The following is a 17,705-nucleotide window of genomic DNA, read 5'->3' on the forward strand; positions in this document are numbered from 1 at the left end:
TGTATATACATACACATACACATACATACATAGACACTTAAACTTTTTTTTTTACATTTTACAGTCTCTAACAAGGTCTTAGGAGGGAGAGACTTAACTACATCAGCTGGTTTAATAGATGATGTGAAAATTTACTAGAAAAAAAGTCCTCAGTGAGGCCGCCAAATTCTAGACCCCCGAAGTCATATTGCTTGCACACAGCCCCTGATCCCCGCCACTCCCCTGCTCCACTACTCATGTGCTTGTAGCCTTAGGTGCTGCATAATCACAAAATAGGCAAACAACAAGGAAAGGACTGAATTGGAAACAGTGCCCACTGCCTGCTGTCCCGTGTTGTCCGTGAATGCTGTGACCACAGTCTGTAATATGACGAATGTGTTCAGAACTCATCTGGCCTTCATATTAAATTGCCATATGTAATGTTAGGAATAACTTTCTCTTATTTTCATTCATTTAATGTGCCCTGTAATTCTTTTCCCCGTTCCTCCATGAGTAAAGAAGGCATACTTTTGTTACTTTGATCATTGATTGTTCTTTGGCTGTCTCCTCCATACTTACAAGTCCCTTTGGTCCTTTCATCTCCATCACCCTCTGTCCTCCCTCCCCCGTCCTGATGAACCCCTTCTCCCATACACGCGCCCACAGAGTTTAATTACTGTTGCTTGCAGGCTGGGTGGAACTCAGGTAGCTTACGGTCAGTGGCTCCACTACTGGAGAAGAGGTCTTCCCACATCACCCAGCAGCCATCGTCAGTAGTTCCTCAGGGTAGGGCCCTCCTCCATCCATGGCGAAATGTTGATGGGCTCAGTCTTGTACCAAGAAACATGGCTACGATCAGTGCATGGGCATAGTGGCTATGTCTTGCCCAGAACATGTCTTTTGCCCCTCATCTCCCCATCATCTGGCTCTTGAGTTCTTTTTGCCACCTCGTCCATGAGGTTTCCTGAGCTTTTAAGGAGGTGGTATAGTTGATCCATTTAAGGCCAAGCACACAACAGGTGATTATTCTCAGCACTTGAACTGGTTATGAGTCTGTATATCAGGTACTTCCCACAAGGTGTCTTTAAACGTGACTCTCCTTTTGTTGTTCTGAGAAAGTTGCTCCTGTAGGACAGATTGGCTTCCAGCTGACTTAGGCCGACCATAAACTTGAAACCCAAGTCTTCCAGCGTCTACCTTGGGAGTGTCTGGGATTCTCGGCATATAAGCCTCTGCAAGCCCATCCTGGATGGTAACGGGGCTCAAACCTAGGGCTTCTGGTATACAAGGGCCGCAATCTCCCCACTAAGCTACTCCCTAGCTCTGAGGTATACTTTTAAAATCCATCTGCTTCCTTATCTCATACACTGTTGTATAGCTGTTGATACCAGCTATAGTGTTGTTGTTCAATGTTTTTAACCACAGTCTTGTTGCATAGATAGATAACTTTTAAATTAAAAATAAAAACAAAGCAGAATCTCTGTGGTATAATGTCTATTTATTAACAACTGCTGTACCTTATGTTCAGTACAGTGAACTCTGTCATTAGTGGGTCCTTTATAATTCCTCCTGACCTCAGAGGTGAAGCCACTGTGGTATGAATGGCACACCTGTTCCTTAGTGACAGTTAGCAATTACAAATTGGAACCTTCAGCATCGTGCATGTTCAACCTGACTCTTTGATAATAATTCCTGGGGATCTTACGCTCTATAAAACATGTTTGTTGAACATTATGAATTCTCAGTACTTGTGAAAGAGAAGGAGTTCTATTTTATAACATGCAAAGCCTGGGAAAAAACCAGATTTTAGCATTATGATTTCCTGAAAAAAAATTCCTAGAGAGATTTTCAGTATATTACTATAGTGATATTGAAAACCTTTGATATTTGTGTTTACTGTGCCATATTCAGGCGCAGAGTTAGTTCTGAGTTCATATTTATGTTTATGCATATACATATAGTCATTTATAAATGCAGAAACAAGGGGAACATATCAATCTCCCAGCCTGGATGCAGGAGTCCCTAGTCCTTGGTAAGCCCTCCTCTTCCAGCAGTCTGCAGAGAATGACTTTAGGAGTGGATTGACCTTTGTGCTTAGCTAGAGAGATTTGGGCGGTACGTGGTCACCCTAGAAAAATAAGCGCCTTCTAGAGTCTCTTTGTTCTTAACAACCTAAAGCACTTTCCAAGATTTCTGTTTCCCTTTGATTGTAAGTTCTGTAGCAAGGGAAAGATTCTGATGTTTCCTGTGGTAAGATAACCTGCTGGGTTCAGTCAGGTCTGACAGAATGTTCCAGAAGAAACCACTTGTGAACGAGAGAGAGCTAAGCATTCAGCCAGGAGTGGGAACCAGGGAAAAGCTAGGAATTACAAAGCAGGCCCCACCCAGCATGGTTCCCAGCACTTGTTTAAAGTATTCACAGTAGACCTGTGGATAGACCATGTGCAGTTCCCAGTGAGCTTCTGTGTCTGGCTACACACTAGGCAGATGTTCTGTGGTGTTGACTCCAGTCCCTGATGGCATGTTTTTATGAATGGTGTTTATTATGTCTTCATTTGTTCCCAGCTGCTGTCACTGGGGACTAGCCCTACAGTATGACATTATCCTTCATTTAAATGATTGGTCAAAAGCCAAATATAGCCAGTCAGGGAACTGAGAGATAAAGAGGCTACCCTATAAGCATAAGGACCTCAGTGCAATCCCAGAGGACACACAGGAGCACACACACACACACACACACACACACACACACACACACACACACACAAAGAAAAAAATACTGGTCCCAAATTTTAGCACCAGGGAGGTGGAGACAGGAAGATCAGTAAGATCCCCAAGGTTTTCTGGCCAGCTAGCCTTGCCTAGTTTGGGAGTTGCAGGCTCCTGAGGGACCAAGTTTCAAATATAAGCTAAAGAGTGATTATGGGAGCTGCCTAGATTTGACCTCTGACTTCCATAGACATATATATATACACACTTGCATAAATGGTTTCTTAGATGTTTTTGTACGAGAATACATTTTCCTTTTTAATTGGTAAACTGCATTGATTGACTCAGCTCACATCTTAGTGTTTCCTGATTATTTTGTAGGTAAAAATGATATTTCCATAAAGCTTACCTCCCAGATAAGCAGACTAAATTTTCAGTAGGAGATCTCTTCGCCTTCTCCTAAGGTAGACAATTCCGTGAAACACAACACCAAAGCATTGAACCGTAGCTTGCTCACGATTCCATGGCGATCATTTAACTCTTCTAACTGACCTTTTCATGAGAAAATGTGAAAGTTTGCACTTCCTAACAACCATGAGGCAAACTGCGGGAAATCATTTTTTTTGTTTTTTTGTTTTTTTTAAATTTCTTTTATTGTTTTAAAAACAAACTATCTTTTTTATTTTACATACCAATTCCAGGTCCCACTCCCTCCCCTCCTTCCATTCCCTTCATCTATCCTCCACAATACCCCCCATCCACTCCTCAGAGAGAGCAAGGCACATTGCCTTGGGGAAGGTCCAAGGCCCTCCCTACTATATCTAGGCTGAGCAAGGTATCCTTCCATAGAGAATAGCTTCCCCAAAAAGCCAGTACAAGCAGTAGGGATAAATCCTGGTGCTACTATCTGTGGCCCCTCAGTCTGCCCCAGACATACAATTGTCACCCACATTCAGACTGACTAGTTTGGACATATATTGGTTCCTTACCTGTCTGGCTGAAGTTGGTGAGCTCCCATTGGCTCAAGTAAACTGTTTCACTGCGTGTCCCCATCATGGTCTTGACCTCCTTGCTCATATTCTCATTCCTTCCACTCTTCAACTGGACTTTGGGAGCTCAGTCCAGTGCTTAGATACAGGTGTCTGCCTATGTTTCCATCAGTTGCTGGATGGAGGTTCTTTGGTGACATTAAAGATATTCATCAGTCTGACTACAGGGCAAGACCAGTTCAGGCACCCTCTCCTCTATTTCTCAGGGTCTTAGCTAACCTGGCACTGGAAATCATGTTTTAAAAACTGTGAAATTTCTCCTAGAATCTGTCCACTCTAAAGTGCTAGGTGCTGGTCCTGTAAACACCAGGCCAGTTGTTCTCAAGGCTTTGTTCGAAGAAACAGCTCTATGTAAAGAAAAATCTCTACAAGGCAATGGGAAATGTGAAGGCCATCTGGAATGTTCTCCAGATGAATAAAAAGCATTTGTGGGAAATTAATATTAATTGCCAGGATCCGGCAAGCCACTTTGTGGCAGTCTTAAACGCTTCAGCAGTAACTGGTACAGTCAGATGTTGACATTATAATTATTCTCTTATTTTAGAAGAGTGAATAATTATCATAGCAAACACTCTAATTTCCCATACACATAATTACACCCATTCACGGAGGAAAGACAGGAATATAAAGATTCCTAGTCTAAATAGGCTTTTTCCTCTCTCACTGATATACAAAACCAAGGGGGCCGAGCAGAGTGAACAGAAAATGTGCAATCTTAATAAATGCAATTGCAAATGCTCTGGAAGGAGAGTCCTGGAAGAAATGGAATATATGATTTAATAATTAATGAGTGAAAGTGACTGATCAGATGAGACGAATATCAAGTTAGATTTTTATTCTGTGGGCTGGGGAAAAACCTGTGGACGGAGCACAAAAACAACAGAGTCAACTGTATGAATCCTTTAAAACAAAGAACATTTGTATTATCCTCGGTGTCAGGATTCAGATTCAAAGTGGTTGCCGACTGTCAACTGAAGGAAGGCGGTGGGAATCGGTGTCAAGAGGATGCAGCTGCACTTAGCTAGTACTTACTGCAGGGTTTTGCACCACTCAGGAATGTGCTACTGTGGTTGGCAGGTTCTTACCAAGCACAAGGCTTAGTCTCCTTCTCAACACAGCTGCATGTGGAATAGGTAGCAAACAATGGGATGATATGTAGTTCTGAAAAGTAGAGCTAAGCGTCGAGAGTATGAGAGACGATGACATGTATATAAGACTCAGGAAACTTTAAAGTCAGGGTAGGCAGAAAGGATGTAAAAGTGAGAGGAAGGGATTCAGTATTGTGGATGCCATCTTCTGGGCAGGACACAGTTTTATATGTTAGCTCACAGCAGCTGTGATTACCTGCACAAACCCTACACAAATTGAGCTCATCAATATTCTGTCAGGGATCGGCAAGGGCTCTCAAAGCTCGGCCCCTCCCTGAGGACCTGTAGGCAGGTAGTTAACAATCATGGAGGAGGTGTTTTCTTCAGTGGTGTAGCTTTTGGTACGTTTCCTATAGTCTTATAAATAACCCCTTCCCTCATGCTCTTATAAGCAGCTCTAATGATGTTCAACTGGTTGTGAATAATAATTTAATAAGGACATGAAGGTACAAGGGGACCTCATTGAGAAAAAGAAGAGAATCGGTGGAGAGGGAACAACAGAAGGTGAATTTGATCAAAATACCATATATATATATATATATAAACACAAATATATATATCATAGTGAAGCAATTATATATAATTAAAATGTGCTAAGATAATGAAAGTGTATCAGAAGGTGGGATACACTGTAGGTAGACATGATGTAAGAAAGACCTTAATATTGAGAAAATATGGCAGGTGTTAACCTTCATGGGAAATATACTCAAGGTTCAAAATTGGAAGATAGAAAAGACCTCTGAATTCTGTGTAATATGGATCAAAAAGAAATACAGCATTTCCAGGTTTAGTACAGAGCCAGATCAGCTACAGAATACATCAGTTCTTCATTGGTCCTCATGTGTATGAATAGGGAAGGAGCAGAGAGGTGGAGGTGAAAGCACAAACATAAATCCAAGGCCACTTGGGTCTGAAAGATGTCCCAGAGTATCCCTCTCCAAGTCCTGACTGCTGAGAGACGGACCCGCTGCCCTCTCATGTACAGAACATACAGACTCCAAAGCAAAGAAGAGGGAATTTAAGAATTCAGTCGAATATGAAGGCACTTAAAAAACTCGATTTCCAAGAATTCTCAAGAGAATAGAATAATTAATAGCTACTGTTAATTGTGATCAATTAACATGACAACAGAGAAATATCTGTGACTAAAGTAGAAGAATGTATCACAGACTTTATAAAAAGCCCATTGGCCAGTAAATGAAGCACTTACTGGGTTAAGAAATGAGCCTTTGGACCAAGTGAATTTAGTGGAAAGACTGGTCTGTGAATACGGCGTGTTTGAATTAGGCAGCTGTTTGTAGACTGCAGGTTTACCACCCAGTTTATTTGTTAGCCAAAGTCTTGACTACCTCGGTTAGTCCCCTCATCATCATCAGGTTTTAAATTACTTATAACGAAATGGTTTTCTGGAAGCTTGTTGAAGTCAGAAAGACAGTGAAGCTGAAATCCCTACAGAATAGCCCTCCCCAGGGCGTGAAACCATTGTGTATGAATGACACTCACAAATGACAGAAGCTGCCATTGCTTTCTGTGGAAGTCTCTGGCTTCTAGGGTTCACACCAAGAATGAATTCTTTGTCTCAGTATCAATAAGATTTGTTTCTTTTTCTCTTTAAAACGCATATAGACCTGTTATCCCTCTAGAGTCTGCTTTGTCATTCCCCTTCACCATGTCATGTTGTTAAACATATACCTTTCCTTGCTCTGCATTGGCCAAGAAAAAACATACATCTCACTCATCCAATGACCTGAATCAGGAAGTCAATCCCTTTTGATCATTGCCATGGGACATCCATGCTGACTGACCCTGACCCTAGTGTGTCGAACCTAAGCACATCATCTGGTTGAGATTGTGCTTCTTCTCTTGATAGTCCTGGTAACATTAGTAATTATATTTTTCCTGCTAGTGTTATGACTGGGTTTAGGGGTGTATAAAATATGAGAGCTGGAGAGAAGCTTAACATTTTAGAGGTGGGTCCGTACAGACTAAGTATATTTTCCAAGTGCAGAGTCTCCCTACCCGCTTATGGCCATATCAAAAAACAACTCGGGGAAGCAAAAGTTTATCTTGGCTCAAAGTTCAAGTATACAGCCTGTCATGGTGGCCAGTCATGATGAAGTAGTGTGGGTCAGCTGATCACATGCACCTGTAGTCAGAATGTACACAGTTGAGTGTTGCTACCCAGCTCACTTTCTCCTTTCTATTCAGCTCAGGACCAGAGCCATGGGATGTAGTCATCCACCTTCAGGATGGGTTTTCCCACCCATATTAACCTAATCTAGAAATTCCTTTATAGACATGCCCAGTTTGTCTCCTGGGAGATTCTAGGTCCTTTCAAGTTTCTGATACCATCCACCAAGGCTGAACAAGAAAGTCATGGGAAAACCAAAGTGATAGTCTAGGCGATTAACCTCATGTCTTCTTTATTGCATGAATTAAGATGCTTGTAATGTTTAAAATATGCATTATTTTACATATATAATTTTATTTTCCACTTTTCTAGATATATGATGGTATTTGGATGTGATGATGTTATATGATGAATTAAAACCTACCATTTTGCTCTTCATTCAGAATTCTAATTGATAAGTAAAATGATTGATTGACTAGACACAATGAGAATTAGCATTTCTCGTTGTGTAATGCAGTCATCTGTTGTCATTACTTTGTGTATGCACAAATGTGTGCTTAAGTGTGGAGAGCAGAGTTTTGTGTCTGGAGTCTTCCTCCACCACTTGCCGCTGTATTCCCTGGGAAGGAACCCCTTACTGACCCCCAGAGCTTGTTCATTAGGCTAGTATAACTAGTCACCTTGCTCTGACCGTCACACTTGGGGGACAAGTACTTTATCCACTGGGTTATCTTCCTGCCCAGAAATTTCTTTTGCTTGAGGAAAGTTATACATATTATACGACTCACCTGTGGCTTTTCCTGTAGGGCTCCCCCTGGGCAAAGCGAACCTTTGAGATGCATCCACTCGTTCATCTGTCCTCTTTGCCCTTGAAATCCCTGCCTACCCCAGCTCTGCTCCCTGTTCTCATTTCTGTTATCTAAGTCACCCTTTTGTCCCTGCTCTCCCTTTAAAAAGTCATGTTCTGTGTCTTTTTTTAGGTAGACTGAAAGCTGCGTCTCTCTCAGGTGATGTTATCAGCACTGTGGATAGATCCTGTACGGCTTCTATCTGTGCATCACAAAATCTGATTCTGATTCTTCTGTTACAGCCAACAGTGCGTGCTTTAAAAAATCAATGCTGAAGTTCTTTATCTGCATCTCAGCTTCTAGAATGACCGAATCTTTCATAACTAATGGAGATATTGAATTCAGAGGGCTTAGGGGGAAAAATACATCGCAATTTGTGTGAAAGGCAAAAATGGGACTGCAATTAGATGCTGTAACTATAGCTTAATTTAGATCCATTTGACATTGGGTTGATAGAAATTTGTAGAGAGTTTTAAAATTAAAGCTAGCTTTTTTGTGAAAACATTAGTTTAGTTTCTACACTGATGTATTTGACTTATAGAACTCTCTTTCTCTCTGTATGTATGTGTGTGTGTGTGCATGCATATGCCCATGTGTGCTTCCATGCATGTGTGAAGATAGGAACCCATCCCTCAGCTGTAGCTCCTTAGGTGCTGTCCACCTTGTTTTCTGAGACAGAGTCGTGCACTGACACTGGCCTGGGATACTCTGGTTGAGCTGGTCTGACTGATCAGTGACTCTTAAGGATCTACCTGTCTGTGATGTGGATTTTTTTCCTCTGTGTGCTGTGATTAACATTAATAAATAAAGAAACTGGCTTGGCCTATAGTAAGGTAGAACTTAGTTAGGCAGAGAAAGCTAGGCTGAATGCTGGGAGAAAGAACGCAGAGTCAGAGAGAAGCCATGGAGCTGCCAGCAGAGACAGACATATTGAAACTTTGCTGGTAGGTGATGCACAGATTAATAGAAATGGGTTAAATTAATATGTAAGAGTTAGCTAATATGAAGCTAGAGCTAATGGGCCAAGCAGTGATTTAATGAATACACTTTCTGTGTGATTATTTCAAAGTCTGGACAGTCGGGAACCAACAAACAGCCTCCTCCTATATGTCTATGCCTCCCAACTATGTCCAACTTCTTTTTTCCATGGTCCCTGAGTGGTCAAACTCAGCTGCTCATGCATACAAAGCAAGCCCTTTCATAACTGAGCCATCTCCCCAGCCTGTCTTATGACTTCTAAGAGAAGAAAGCAGTTATTGATTTAGATTTTAGATAGGAAGAGTGAAAAGGACCTGTGATTGGTAGGACATTTATAGTACATTGGATGTTGATTGATAATCACATGGAGATACCTTTGGCATTTTGGACTTTTTTTTTAATCAAGTTACCTTTTGACTGAGATATTTTTGTATGAACACAGATATACAGGTATATAAAACAAAAGAGATAATGACTATAAATCATAGTTATTTTTTAAAAAAACAATTCTTTAGTGTATATATAATTTAAGTATCTACTGAAAATGAAAGGAAATGTTCATACTCATGAAATGGACTTCCTTGTTTATTTTGACGTAAAGAATTAAAACTCCTGGCTAAATATCTAATACCATCGTACACAAAATGTTTTCAGGATTGATGGATATTTTGGCTTTGTATTGATCAATACCGAGTGTGGTGCTTTACATTAATACACACCATAAAATGACAAAGTATGTCTGCATTCATTTCAGTAATTTCTAGAAATTCTTTCCTAATCCCCAGCTATAATTCATTGAATCCCTTATTGTAGGATATTAGATGGCAAGAATTAAGCATCCTGACATAGTCTGGGGCAGAAATGTACTGGTCAGCACATGCTGAGAAACAGTGGCAGAACACACCCCTGTCCTCTGTGACTAATTTCTTCTGTAACAGCAGCAGACAGTGCGTGTACAAAGAAACACTGCCATTTGCAAATCAGAGAGCTTTCAGCCTGAGCCAAGGTGGTCGGGCAGTGTCCCTTGGTGCCGCAGGTCAGGACAATGTGTGAAGTGCAGTGTGCATGCCATGGGTTCAGAACCAGGACCGCAGGGAAGCTAAAACTCAGCATGGATGAGGGCTGCCACACGTCCTGTGGATTCTTTATTTATTTGATATTGAATTAATTTGGTTGTTGAACATTCATAAATGTTTACCGCTTTACAAACTTTCACGACACCCGCCCATATTCAGTCAGTGACTGGATGTGGAGTTCTTCCCACAGTCTCAGAAGCTATGGTCTAACTGACTTGAGATTCTTGGCCTTTCTGTGCAAGCAGTGACACTTCCTTTAAATGATATTCCAGAGATTGAAGAGATAAAGTCATTTTGAACAGACAGTGATGTTCTATATCTGAATGTCTTTGACTTTGATGGGATTGTGGGGTCATAGTTTGTTACAAAAGACAACTTAGTTTAATGGAAAAAGTTTAATAATAGAGCAATGCCCTCCAGGACTCAAATTCGTTCACCTTCTGGTTTATGTGAGCCTGTGCATGTTTATGCTTACCCTGTGAGGACTCATATGGTGTCAGAGGATGGTACTGACGTATGTTCCCATCACTTCTTCACTGTAGGTTTTGATCCAGAGTCTCTCACTGAACACAGATTTTTGCCTTTACAGCTAGAATGCCCAATCCACAAGCTCCCAGGGTCCACTTATCTCTGCTCCCAGCACTGTTTTAATGAGTGTTTGTGGTTATGACAGCTTTTATGTTGGTTCTAGGGGTCTGAACTCAGGTCCTCTGCTTACTCGCAAGGCAAGCCTTTTATCTACCAAGCCTTTCCTCTAGACCAGGGTTTTTACGTTCTTGAATACATGTGTGGAACTTTGATCTTTTGCTTCCTGGTATACAACAAGAGATTAATAACAGAATTTATCTCACAAAACTGTTACCATCATTTCATGTGTGTGTGTGCCTCAGTGTGTTCATGTACATTTTATGTCGCTAGACTAGTAGCTGTGACTATGAAGCTCAGATTAGCACTTAAGAACCAGTAGCTCTCCTTGTGTCTTGTCTGGGCACCTTCTGAAGGCCATGCCTTTGTGTGTTTCGTAGCATGAGAAGCTGATACATGAGTTGGAAGAGGAGCGACACTTACGGCTACAGAGCGAGGAGCGGTTGCGGGAGGTGACCCTGGAGTCGGAGCGCAACAGGATCCAGATGCGTGGCCTGCAGCAGCAGTTCTCCAGGTACTGTCGCTCAGTGAGCACGCTGCTCCTGAGGTCTCTCCCCTGCTGAACAGTCACACCTCGGACTGACTTTCTGAATGCAAGCTTTTGCTGCCTTCAGAGAGCGTTCCAACAATCCCGACATTCTATTCTGGCCAAACCATCCCCTTCACAGCTTGGATAATCCTCTGGATTTTGACCTAACAGTTGAGGTTTGTTAAAGGTGGTTGTCATTTCTTCTCTGATGCCTTCCCAAAGTGTTGCTCAGTGGATTTGCCATGGACTGGTCTGTAGGTATGCCTGTATACAGCCAGCTAGGACAACAGGATTCTGATGGTTGTCTCAGTACTGTTTCATCATGTGAATCTAATTAGTTGGTAAATTTTTTTCCCTAGGTAACCAAAAATAAAAAGTAATAGGTTTATTTCTTTCAAAAATGTGAGATTGCTTGGGGCAGGTTTTAAAAATGCATACTGTTCTTGCAGAGGACCCAAATTCAGATTTTAGCACTCACATTAAGCAGGAGCTAAAAATTTCCTGTAACTCCAACTTGAGGGGACCCACTGCCCTCCTTTGGCTTCCTTGGGCACCTTTACTCACATGAGCATCCCCAACAATACACACACACACACACACACACACACACACACACACACACACTTACATGATTAAAAATCAAAATTTTAAGAAAGACATAACTACAATTCAAAAAGAAGGTTTTCAAAACGGAAGCCCATCTTAGACCTCATTTTAATACAGTCAGAAGTTTTTAATGCTCATCAGTTAATATAGGGCCCAGTGATGGCACAATTTTCTGTCTTAAAATCTGTTGAGTGCTGCAGGAGAAAACACAATTGTGCATTGAAGTCCTGAGTCCAGGTTCAGTTTTCCCATGAGGGAAAATCCACTTTCCTTAATTTGACAGGAACACTGTTTTATTCCATATTCCTATACTGAGGTCACCCTAGGCTGTGACATGCTTGACAAGTTGTCCTAAAATGATAATATTCTTGGATGCAGTGTGGGTACCTATGTCTCTATCATGAAGCTCTGTATAACAGTTGGCTATTTCCTTCTCTCCCTCCCTCTTTCCCTCTGTGTTGGTCTTTCCCTCACATGCCTTGGCACACGTGTGAGTCAGAGGACACCTTTATGTGGTAGGCCTTGTTTCTCACCTTTTCTGAGACAGCATTTCTCATTGCTTTTCCCCTCCCATGTACACCAGGCTGGCTGGCCTGTAGGATTCCTAGAAGTCTCTTGTTCCTGCCTTCCATTTCCCCATGGGGGCACTAGGAATGCACACTCATTGGCTCTGTTGTCTGCCTTTATTTGGGTTCTGGGGGGTTTGAACTCAGCTTCTTACACTTTGACAGCAATTGCTTTACCTACTGAGCAGTCTCCCCAGCCCCCGCCCTGAGTTGTTTTTTGCAGAGAGCGATCTCAGTTCAGCCTTGAGATCGTTTCTCGCTGTGCTAGCTAACACATACCGTGGCTGCTCATGTCCTTGGTTTGGGGGCTTCAAAGAACATGGCAGCAAGGATTGATGACTCATATGTATTCATCACTATAATTTAATACTGTGTCAAACTCACGAAATTACTCAGGTGGTATAGAAAAGCATCAATAAATACTTTAACATTTCCATGGCCCTCCCCTCTCATGCCATAACTTATACCCCCTTAGCCTTACTTCTTCTCTCCTCTGTGTGAGTCTCACTGCATGTGAAGCAGCCAGTAATAACAGAGGCTCTCCAGTTAACTTGAAGCACTGCAGTGGAATACTTACCATTTTAATGATGCAGGAAAGAAGGGGGCGGGGCTCCCTCTTTGCACTATCTAATTGAGATGTCTCTATATTCAAGCTATTGATTTCCATGATGGGCCACAGAAGACACAGTAAATTATTTTCATATGCTACTAGGTGATGCTAGGCCACCAGTTGTAAATCAAATGACAATCCCACAGAAATTTGAGTTACACAAGAGTCCGAACTCTATCCCGGGCTGAAAGAGAAGATAATTATATGTACAATAAATAGCAGTTGGTTTCCCATCCTGCTTTTGTGAGGATATTTCCCACTATAATCAGGTTTCTTATGTAGAGCTTAAACGGCCTTTAAAAGGTCAGCTACAATTATAGTCAAAAAACTAATAGAAATCTGCCAGGGAGGGGGCATAGATAACAGATAATTACATGATAATCTGGGATCATTGAACTATTTTGATGGCCTTTCACACTTCAAACTTTAGTTTTGAAGGCATTGCTAGTAGTGGTTGTTTGTATAGCTTCATTCACATCTCTGTAAAGTCCTCGGGGTTGAAGAACCCACCTTTGGGCGTGGTTGGCAGTGGAATGGTCATATAATGATTTACATAGTAATCCAAACTATTATGTTAGACTTTTAAACTTAGAAATACTTATCTTAATTATGTGTGTGGGGGGGTACACATGAGTGCCATGCCCGTGGAGGGCATAGGAGGGCGTTGGAGCCCCTGAAGCTGGAGTCATAGGCAGTAACAAGGCACTGGTTTCAGGTCCTCTGTAAGAGCACTTCCTGCTCTTAGCTGCAGAGCTTCCTCTCCGGCCCCCAAATTTAAAACATTTCCATTCATAATGTTGCCTTTTCCTATCCCGTGTTGACAGTTCTCTCTTATAGGTGTAAATAACTGGGGTGTGACATTATGTTTTCCATGGTCATATGTTAATTTTTAAATCATTGGTATGCTAATTCCTCCGAGATTTCTATGGCTTACAATGGAAGGTTGGTTTACAAGAAGGCTGCTGACCGAAAGGCTGGCTCCTACAGAGAAGCCATACCCTAGGTTCCCTATGGAAGAAGGTAGAAGACAGATATAACTCACATGCTCACATCCGCTCCTTTACCTAATAAAGTGCAAAGTAGGCCAATAAAGAAGGTGTGTTTGCAGATGAAACTTTTGCCATCGGTGAGGGAGCCCTCTCAAGGGTGAGTTCTTAGACCAGTGGCAGTGTTATAGTGCCTCTTGTGTCTGTCATTATGTAATCAAAGACATTCCAGATGTGATGGGGTTTAACCCATGGCCTGGCGGTGTACCTGACTGACCATATTTTATGACAGGTTCACGCTGCAACTACGTACAGTTCTGTAATTGTTCTCAGCTCCTCCCTTCTTTAGCTGTGTGTTCAATGTGTGCTTCTCTGGTTAGCGGCACTGTGTGTTCAATGTGTGCTTCTCTAGTTAGCGGCACTTAGTGGTGGAGGCAGAGCCTAGGACATAGCTTTTCTTTTTCGGTAGAGATGATGGTGGGTCAAGGCCCAGACTCATTATCTCACCTCAAGTTAGTAAAGGGTTTGTGCCTCGTTAGACTCACCTGGTGGGTCACTCGAAGGACCATTGTTCTCAGTGGGCCAATGGGTGGGTATATTACCTTGGCTTTGAGGGATCAATTCATGAAGAAAGCAGCAGCCCTCCAGAGTACTGATCTCACACAATCCTTACATGAATCACACGCGCATCAGACTTGGTTCCTCAGGAAACAATCCAGTGAATTCAGGAATTGTTCTGTAAGCTGCTGTTCTTAGTTCTTTTTCTAATCAGTGTGTACATGTGCGTGTCTGTCTGTCTTTCTGTCTGCAGGAGAGACATGCATGCCACTGTACGTGTGTGAAGGTCAGAGGACAAAGTTGAGTGCTAGTAATCACCTTCTGTCTTGTTTGAGCCAGGGTCTCTTGTTCACCACTGAATACCCCAGGCTAGCTCACCGGTGAGCTTCTGGGTCTTTTTTTGCCATCTCCCACCTCACAGTGGGAATGCTTGGATGGCAGAGAAGTGCTATTACATTCACCATCCACAGCCTCTGGAGACCCCGACTTGAGCCCCCACTCACGGGGAGCATGCCCAGTGAGAGCTTTGCCCACGGAGCCATCTCCTCAGCCGGACAGCTACTTGTCTATCACAAACGACCACTTTTGTTGTGTACACATCAAGAACAAAGAACAATGAAATGCAGATGAAGAGGTCTTACTGTGGCCACGCTGGGGATGAAAGCAGAACTTTGTCCCAACTCCGGGCATGCAGGCTTGCTATTTGTTAATGGGTTAGCATGCTGAGGCATGAATCATCAGATGACATTAATGATTGCATAGAGCTAATAGTTATGTCTGGGTTTGTTGCCTAGCAGCTCTGTGCCTCACTGTTTGTCACTTTAAATTAAAATTGGTTTAGTAGACTCAGCATCTGGCAGGCATATTTTATAAACCATTTCCTGTCAGTAAATGATAGCATGCCTGAAGCACCAGAGTGTTTCCTGTGTAGCCTCGGAGTGTTCCCATTGTGTGTGCGTCAGTGCTGTGCATCTGAGCAAAGGGAGCAACCATCCTGAGCCACTCTCCAGCCGTCAGGGGAGTGTCACCTTCAAGCTCTCACTCCCTACATCCCGGGCTTCTTTGCACCTGTTCCAACCTTCTTCTCCATCCCTTGTCTTCTTCCTTGAAGCTGTTTCATTCCTTACCGAATTGGAGGAGTTCCTGTCACACTTGACTGCCATGCATAAGTGCAATTGACTACAGGTTGAATTTCATGAGGCCACATGGAGGTGATTTTACCATTTACCTCATTCAAAGGTTACTGTTTCCATTATCAGCCCTTAAGAATTTATGTGATCCTCAGGTTATTTTTTCTGTCCACTAGGAAGTGATAGGGACCTGACTTAGAAGTGGGTGCAAAAAAATGTGTGTGTGTGTGTATAGTAATATATCTTGAATTATTCTTCCTTTATATGGATCACACAGATATTAAAAGAGCATCTTGGGGCTAGACAGATAAGTCAGCACTTGCTACTCTTGCAGACTATCCAAGACTTAGGAACTGTCCTAAGAACTATTCTGGGGAAATGACAATTGTCTATGACTATAGTTCTAGGGGATCAAAAGCCCCCTTCTGGACTTGGCAGGCATCCTCCCACATGGGCTTACACACTCGCACACACACACACATACGCACACACACACAGAGGGGAGAGAGAGAGAAAGAGAGAGAGAGAGAGAGAGAGAGAGAGAGAGAAGTCAATCTTAAAAAAACAAACTTGAAGAGCAGCTTCTTTAGATCTCTTGTAATGAAACATGAGAACAGGAACCATGTGTTCACCTCTGACCAATCAGCTGACTGCTCTTCTGTTCTCATCCCAGACCATCAATGACCTTGATTTAAAACTTCAAACACTAAAACTGCTAGAAGAAAACATAGACAGTGTCCTACAAAATGTAGGCATCAGAGAGGACTTTTTGAACAGGATTCCCTTGATGAAGAAATGAAGGGCATTTGTCAACTTGGCTCTTAGCGTGGCTTTCCTGGATGCCTTGTTCTTTCTGGCGCACATAGAGGGTGCTATTATTTTCTTTTTCATACAGGTTTATAATGTTTATTTTATCCTATCCACATCCACTTCTCTCTTTCAACTTCAAGGCATCCATTAACTCATCTCTTTATATCTTCTTAAAATTATTTTTGTCACAAATATCCCACTGAGTCCAGTTAGTGCTGCAAATGTGTGTATTGGTATATGGCTGTGCACTGGGGTATAAGGAACCTACCATTGGCCATATCTGTAAAGAAAAGTGACTCTCTTCCTCAGTGGTCGTTACTGCCAACAGCTCCTCAGATAGGAGCGGGGGGTCCTTGAGCACTCTTCCCCATTCCACACTGACATTTTGATTTGTTAGTCCTTGTGTTGGTCTTGCACAGGCAAACACAGCTGCTTTGAGTTGATGTATGTGATCGCCATATCATGTCTGGAAGACAGTATTCCACAGCACCCCTTCTCCACACTTGCTGGCTCTTATATTTTTCTGCCCATTTTCCTCAATGTCCTAGCGAGAGATTTTTCTATTGATTTTGAGTTGCTATTTCCACACCCTCTGCAAATTTTTTTTCTGGCCAAGACTTTTCATGAAAATGGAGCCTTCTTGTTTTCCACTCTGGATAGATGTAAACGGAATCTAAACTGGCTGGGAAACATTGCTTGGAGGATGCGTTTCATTCAGGTTGCAGCAGATGGAGGAAAATATCTTCAACGGTATTTTTAAACATTCCTGGTGAACATAACATAGGTCGTGTTTTCCTCTCTGCAGTTTGTGTTTTAGTGATCTTACTCCAGCCGAGCAGAGGCAGTAAAGGCAGATATGTAGAGAACTGGAGAGAAAAGCTATTTCAGCTAGGGTGGCCACTAATTTGACAAGTCTGGAACATTCTGTTCTTCCGTTGTATTTTTGTCTTTACCTAAGAAAAGTGGCACTGTAACGTGTTATTTCTTAAAGTTCTAACAATGAAACTATTAAACACTGGGCTGAGGAGATGGCTCAGTGGGTCAAGAGCTTACAGAGCAAGCCTAAAGATTTGAATCTGCTCCCAGAACCCATGTAAAAATCCAAATGTTATGATATATTCTTATAATCTCAATGCTAAATAGGCAGAGACAGGTAGTTCCCTCTGGCTTGGTAGCCAGCCGGACTAGTTCTTGGTGGATTCCAGGTCAGTGAGACCCTGTCTCAAAAACTGGGGAGGATGGTGCTTGAGGAACAACACCGAAGGTTGGCATGTGGTCTTTTCTCGCTAGCTTTCTGTCTCTGTTCTGTCTGTCTGTCTGTTTCTCCCTCTCTCTCTCCCTCCTCCT

At 42.3% G+C, this 17,705-nt stretch overlaps 1 protein-coding gene across 5 annotated transcripts in view; it reads left to right on the forward strand.

Annotated features, from left to right (window-relative positions):
• Nckap5 (NCK associated protein 5) overlaps positions 1 to 17,705 on the forward strand; it is an 820,785-nt gene that overhangs the window by 336,436 nt on the left and 466,644 nt on the right. For all 5 annotated transcript variants that reach the window (XM_050161478.1, XM_050161479.1, XM_050161480.1 and 2 more), the window contains one exon: positions 10,944 to 11,077. In XM_050161478.1, coding sequence (XP_050017435.1) covers positions 10,944 to 11,077 — 134 coding nt within the window. The remainder of the gene's footprint in view (positions 1 to 10,943; positions 11,078 to 17,705) is intronic.

Source organism: Alexandromys fortis, unplaced genomic scaffold, assembly GCF_014885135.2.
Source record: "Alexandromys fortis isolate MF-2015 unplaced genomic scaffold, M_Fortis_MF-2015_v1.1 scaffold_109, whole genome shotgun sequence".
Classification (NCBI taxonomy): Eukaryota; Metazoa; Chordata; class Mammalia; order Rodentia; family Cricetidae; genus Alexandromys; species Alexandromys fortis.